Here is a 7500-nt window from a genome sequence, read left to right as displayed (position 1 = left end):
CACCCACCCCTTCCACCCACCTCCTTCCTCTCCAACCCCCACCCTTTCTGCCTCCTCCACTCTCTCAAACCCCCACCCCTTCTGCCTCCTCCACTCAAACCCCCACCCCTTCTGCCTCCTCCACTCAAACCCCCACCCCTTCTGCCTCCTCCACTCAAACCCCCACCCCTTCTGCCTCCTCCACTCAAACCCCCACCCCTTCTGCCTCCTCCACTCAAACCCCCACCCCTTCTGCCTCCTCCACTCAAACCCCCACCCCTTCTGCCTCCTCCACTCAAACCCCCACCCCTTCTGCCTCCTCCACTCAAACCCCCACCCCTTCTGCCTCCTCCACTCAAACCCCCACCCCTTCTGCCTCCTCCACTCAAACCCCCACCCCTTCTGCCTCCTCCACTCAAACCCCCACCCCTTCCGCCTCCTCCACTCAAACCTTCACCCCTTCCGCCTCCTCCACTCAAACCCCCACCCCTTCCGCCTCCTCCACTCAAACCCCCACCCCTTCCGCCTCCTCCACTCAAACCCCCACCCCTTCCGCCTCCTCCACTCAAACCCCCACCCCTTCCGCCTCCTCCACTCAAACCCCCACCCCTTCCGCCTCCTCCACTCAAACCCCCACCCCTTCCGCCTCCTCCACTCAAACCCCCACCCCCTCCCTTCTAAATGGCTATTTGTGATTTTCTTCCCAATAAGAGTAGACCTTCCCTCTGAAGAATATTGCAAAAACTTGTTGGGTTTACAATTAATGTTGAATACAAAATTGATACGGAGATGCTTGTCAATGTGCATTGTAAATAAAACATAACAATCACTCGTTCATACTTTGGCTAAGTTTACAGATTCTTATGTAGAAGCTTCTAAACTACTACTACATATGATTCACTACATCAGCCTTTCCCTCTATAGCAATAATTTTCACATCAAAGTATTAATTTTCCTATAAACACCAACACAAAGTGGTAACACTTCATAAGATTCACCAAGTCACTAAATGTATGGTTAGCAGTACTACTTACACTACATCTTACAGTACAACACCTTTAAGATGCAGCATATGCACCAAATAATGTAAATACAAAAGTCGAGTTTATTCATATTTTCATGACAAATAACGAGAGTAAAATTCAACATGTCAAACTGGCTGCATTACTATTTCAAACTTTTTTTTTCTCAGTTGCACCTCTCACGATCATTACACCTTGCTTATGACTCGCAGCTCCACAAACCTTACTTAAAGGTATAATTAGACATATCACAAAATTTTTCATTATATTGGATATAATCAGCATCACTTTCAATACAATTTCATGGTCGTGTTATTGTGTTAGAAATCAAATATAACAAACATCATTTTTTTTTATCTTCTTTGCTGTTGTAAGAGCATTCTTTTTCACATCATTCACCACAATCTAGGCAAACTAGCTAATTATAACAACACTAAATTTCAATCACTGACCTTATCTACAATGCTGGCCCACTGGTCAGAAAATGAAAGCGAGTATGAACTACCCTCACAGGCACCCAACTGTACAGGAATTGAGAGACTCAAAGCCCTGCACACCTTCCACTGTCCTCTAGTGCCACGACTAAAGTCACCTACACGCAGCAGAGGTCTTTCAATGACCTTCTCAAGGCCAAACTTAGTTCTCTGCCAAGTATAACCGGTACGATACAGTGGTGTAGCCAGATTCCTCAATCTCGCTCCACTCGTCATTTTCTTTAACAACTGGTCTAGTTCCCATTTCAAAGCCGTTTCCACTAGATAAATACAACTAAAGCTATGCCTGAAATTTCAACATCTATTTCACTGTTTGAAAAGCTTCTATACACTGGCCAGTATGACAGAACAACTCTACGGTACACCTAGGTCTTCCCTACTGGCACCCTGCCATTACATGAGCTTCCTTCAATGATCAGTTCCAAACCAGCAGAAATTCTATGGCAAATATTTAGCTTCTATTCCTTTTGTAAAATGTATTCATTTCACTGCATCCTTCCTTAAATCAATGAAGAAAAACATAATTCAGGTAATATATAACAAAGAAAAGATATCTGAAGCTGGCAACTTTGCTGACAAGTGCCAAGTCTAATTATAGCATCTCTAAACAGGTAAATGTTTCAAAATGATGCCATGAATTAGAACAAAATTTATGCTTAGACATTATTTATCAAAAATAGATATCTTTACTACACATGCATAGCAGATATATACCATAGAGAATGATGAATATAAAATATTCAAACCATAATACGAGGTCAAAATGTAATCATTTTTATATACATAAAAGAAAAAAAAAATGGTATAATGCAAATATCAATAAGTTCAATAACAAGCTCATAGATTCACAAGAATCCCAATACAATTTCTAATAAATCCTTGTGGCAGCCACCATTAGAAATGTTCAGACTGCTTGCCAAAAATAAAATATAGGGTTTCTTACACAACACGTGCTTCAGCGTGCCTCGGTACGGAGATGCTACAACAATAACAAAGGCAATAACTCTTTCTCCAGACCTTAAAAACATATACCAAATCTTTGGTGAATAATACTTTATGTTGATTTTGATTATCCAGGATAGAACAAAAATATATTTGTAAATTTTCTATAATCTTGATATTTTCAAGAATATGAGGAACAATTATAGTACTTCATATTCCTTGCACAATTATAAGTAAAATAAATTTCAAACAATTATAGTACTTCATATTCCTTGCACAATTATAAGTAAAATGCATTTCAATCTTTTGGCTCAACTAACAGAAACAGAGTAAACACTGCTAGTTGCCATGCAGTATCTAAAAAACATTTCAAGTATCTGGTTGATTTCCAAGTACGTCAATACCTTAATCCTAGAAGCTATGAAACAAATCCTATCTATTCTACAGCTTTGTGGGATTAATACAGTAAGAACTGCAATAATTCTGTTGACAGATTACAAAGAATGCTTGTGCAGAAGGCTCTTATGCGAGTGTGAATGTGCATATGCGAGGGAATAATCATTTCTGTGAATAAGACTGTCTGTGAAAGTGTGTTTGTGTGTGCATGTGACTGCAGATGTGTGCGTGTGAATGTGTGTTTATGCACATACACTTATATATGTATGCATATACTATATATGCCCTCATTTATTTGTATCCCCATTTGTGTGCACAAATGTGAGATTACATTTTAGTGTGTACATGTTTTTATGAGTATGCATTTGTTTGTAAATCCATATGAATGTGTGTGAGCATGTGGTCTGTTCTAGCTATACGTAAAGGAGGCTGGGTGAGGTGTCAACCTATAGAAGTTTGTTGCTCTAATGCCTGTAAACATCTCATTTCCAAGCACACCTTGTACTGTCAAATATACTCCAATTATGGCCTTTTTGCCTTCCCTGCCGACTATCCTAATAAAGTAGAGTTTTGTTCATATCTCAAATGTCCCAAGAATTTAAATCAGTCTGGCATTTAACAACAGGAATAAAAGTGATTTATTCTTAAAACTAAAAACATTTGCTCTGTTGAATGTTCATACTCAAGCAAAACCTAATATACTCCTTATAATCATAAAACAAACAAATACCAACAATGCTTGCAGTAAACAAGCAAACCAAGATGGCAGATGTCTTTAGCCATGATTTTGTTATTTTTGCCAAGACTAAGATTTTCATCTCACGGTTTTGAGTGCCCACTGTGGGGCATCTGTGCTTGATACAAGCTCTACACTAACACTAATCTAAGTGTTAGTCTACTGTTATCTATAACTTCTGTATCATTGCTTCCTGTTTTGGGGTATAAAAATAACATGCTTAACCCAATGCCAACAGCTGCTTTCTATACTTGCATGCAATGATATTGGTGGGCCCAAAAGCCAGGTGGTATCTAGACAGACCATGACAGTGAAAGATGCTCTCCATTCCACATATGCATAGAGTTTTACAGTTCTGACTATACCTTCCCATATGCAGCCTATGCTCCTCCTTTTAATAGCCTTTTATTTAAATGAAATAAATAAATAGATAAACAAATAAATAATGATCTAGTAGTCTGGAATCAAAACAAGTTAGAAAAAATAAATTGTCCCATTTTCCTATGAAATTATACAATTACTGACCAAAGAGTTGGATAGTAATAGTGTATGTTACTTCTTATAAAGACCTCATTAACTGGTAATGTATAATGACAATAAATAAGAAGTATAAGAGTAACAACCATAGGGAAGCAAAGGACTAAAAAAAAATGCAGACATGCACGCACGAATGCACGCATGCACGCACGCAGATAGATATAGGTCTCAGTAGTATCAACTAAGTAAGAATAATATATATATTTTTTACTTCACATTCCAGTTGATCCACTAGCGCCAAAAAAATTCAAGGGGTACAGAAGAAGAAAAATACGATAAAATACTACCTCAGAATTTCAAATTAGATATTTGCATCCATCTCATTCATAACTGTTATATCTTTACATATCAATTACCTTCTCTTTAATTTTTGTGTTATTTTTGTGTGTGTAAGAATCTATTACTGTGCTGGAAATACACACTACAGACAAATGCATGAGGAAGTAGTATGCCAAAAAATTAATCAATATCAATTCTAGAGTCTATGGTACTTTTAACAATATGATTTTTTTTTTTTTCTTTTTACTAGAAATCTGCAGATTAAACAAGTTTCAATAACATAACTGACAGAATGAAATACACTATATTCTATATTTGGTTTATAATGAAATGTAGAAATACTGAAACTAAGGGTTACAGAGGCCATAAAAAGATACATTAATTAATACTAGCAGGTATGAAAAATCGATCTCCCGAAAGTCAAGGTAACACATCCTAATAATGAAAGATCAATTTGCATTGCCTCAAGAAAACCATTGTGGCCTTCAACTCTTCCCCTATCATACTACCTTGCGTTTCTTCAAGTTTCATTTTCCTTCTCCCAGATCAAGACATTAGTAATTGTTTACATTCGACTCATTTCCATAGAGGACTAACTTCGTACAACCTCTTTCCCGACAAATAAAAGAAAAGTTTGTGTAAATATAACATTATCTTACTATTTACATTGTAGTAGAATTTACATAATACCTATCTAAAATAACATTATATGTAAGAGGATGATCATGTGATTCCTGGGCATCCTGTTTGTTTACATGAGACCGATAGTTTCCTGCCAGTGTGTTAGGGTCTAACCATCTGCAATCAGAAAATTCACTCTGAAAAGCAAAATCTTAGTGGAAAAGTTCTAATGTGAAATGTCCTGCCAAAATATAACTTTCTTTCCTGCAGTTTCTCATCAAATAAGCACTCAGCTTATGCTTTGTCTTTCCAGTGGAGGTCTGTTAAAACTTTCATGAGTGCCAAAGAAGTTGTGGATTTTTCATGTCTGGAGGTGCAACACAGAATATCCAATCTCCAATACTGCATAATATAGAAATATATTTCAAAATCAAATATACAATACACAAAACAACCACGCATGCACACACACACATACACACAAATATATAGTCAGGCACACATCCACTACCACTCATATACACACAAGCTTACAAATTCTTTAACACATTCACTCGCTCACACAATCACACAATCACCCCTCTCTAACTCACTCACTCATACAATCACACAATCACCCCTCTCTAACACACTCATACAATCACACAATCACCCCTCTCTAACTCACTCACTCATACAATCACACAATCACCCCTCTCTAACTCACTCACTCATACAATCACACAATCACCCCTCTCTAACTCACTCACTCATACAATCACACAATCACCCCTCTCTAACTCACTCACTCACTCATACAATCACACAATCACCCCTCTCTAACTCACTCACTCATACAATCACACAATCACCCCTCTCTAACTCACTCACTCATACAATCACACAATCACCCCTCTCTAACTCACTCACTCATACAATCACACAATCACCCCTCTCTAACTCACTCACTCACTCATACAATCACACAATCACCCCTCTCTAACTCACTCACTCACTCATACAATCACACAATCACCCCTCTCTAACTCACTCACTCATACAATCACACAATCACCCCTCTCTAACTCACTCACTTACTCATACAATCACACAATCACCCCTCTCTAACTCACTCACTCACTCATACAATCACACAATCACCCCTCTCTAACACTCACTCACTCATACAATCACACAATCACCCCTCTCTAACTCACTCACTCATACAATCACACAATCACCCCTCTTTAACTCACTCACTCATACAATCACACAATCACCCCTTTCTAACTCACTCACTCACTCACACACAATCACCCCTCTCTAACTCACTCACTTTTCACTCACTCACTCACTTTTCACTCACTCACTTTCACTCACTCACTTTCACTCACTCACTCACTTTTCACTCACTCACTCACTTTTCACTCACTCACTCACTTTTCACTCACTCACTCACTTTTCACTCACTCACTCACTTTTCACTCACTCACTCACTTTTCACTCACTTTTCACTCACTTTTCACTCACTTTTCACTCACTTTTCACTCACTTTTCACTCACTCACTCACTTTTCACTCACTCACTCACTTTTCACTCACTCACTCACTTTTCACTCACTCACTCACTTTTCACTCACTCACTCACTTTTCACTCTCACTTTTCACTCACTCACTCACTTTTCACTCACTCACTCACTTTTCACTCACTCACTCACTTTTCACTCACTCACTCACTTTTCACTCACTTTCTCACTTTTTACTTCCTCACTAAATGTTCACTTTTCACTCACTAATTAAATGCTAACTGAGACAATGAAGTTCCACACACGATTTAAAACCCATCCATAAGACCAGGCAAGCCAGGAGGAGGAAGAGGACATGCTCCGCATCTGTGCATTCCATTGATTCCAAAATGACTCTGCAATCCTTTATTTCCACTCTGGAAGTTTCCTAAAAATCTGATTGCTCTAACTCACTCACTCACTCACTCACTCACTCACTCACTCACTCACTCACTCACTCACTCACTCACTCACTCACTCACTCACTCACTCACTCACTCACTCACTCACTCACTCCTCTCTAACTCACTCACTCACCCCTCACTTTTCACTCACTTACTCACTCACTCACTCACTCACTCACTCACTCACTCACTCACTCACTCACTCACTCACTCACTCACTCACTCACTCACTCCTCTCTAACTCACTCACTCACCCCTCACTTTTCACTCACTTTTCACTCACTCACTCACTCACTCACTCACTCACTCACTCACTCACTCACTCACTCACTCACTCACTCACTCACTCACTCACTCACTCACTCACCCCTCACTTTTCACTCACTCACTCACTCACTCACTCACTTTGCACTCACTAATTAAATGCTAAATGAGACAATGGAGTTCCACACACGATTTAAAACCCATCCACAAAACCAGGCATTCCAGGAGGAGGAGGAGGATGACATGTTCCACCTGTGCCTTCCATCGATTCCAAAATGACTCT

At 39.1% G+C, this 7500-nt stretch overlaps 1 protein-coding gene across 6 annotated transcripts in view; it reads right to left on the bottom strand.

Moving 5' to 3' along the window:
- LOC125028931 (pyruvate kinase-like) overlaps positions 1–7500 on the bottom strand; it is a 29787-nt gene that overhangs the window by 21737 nt on the left and 550 nt on the right. For 5 of the 6 annotated variants that reach the window (XM_047618563.1, XM_047618598.1, XM_047618571.1 and 2 more), the window contains exon 1: positions 1454–1726. The exons of the other annotated variant lie outside the window; for it this stretch is intronic. In XM_047618563.1, the coding sequence (XP_047474519.1) occupies positions 1454–1711 (258 nt within the window). In that variant the 5' untranslated portion in view covers positions 1712–1726. Of the gene's footprint in view, positions 1–1453; positions 1727–7500 lie in introns of those variants that run through there. 6 annotated transcript variants of the gene reach the window in all.

Source organism: Penaeus chinensis, chromosome 1 (assembly GCF_019202785.1).
Source record: "Penaeus chinensis breed Huanghai No. 1 chromosome 1, ASM1920278v2, whole genome shotgun sequence".
NCBI classification, from domain to species: domain Eukaryota; kingdom Metazoa; phylum Arthropoda; class Malacostraca; order Decapoda; family Penaeidae; genus Penaeus; species Penaeus chinensis.
The sequence above is the reverse complement of the archived record's forward strand: the minus strand, read 5'-3'. Positions and strand labels throughout refer to the sequence as shown.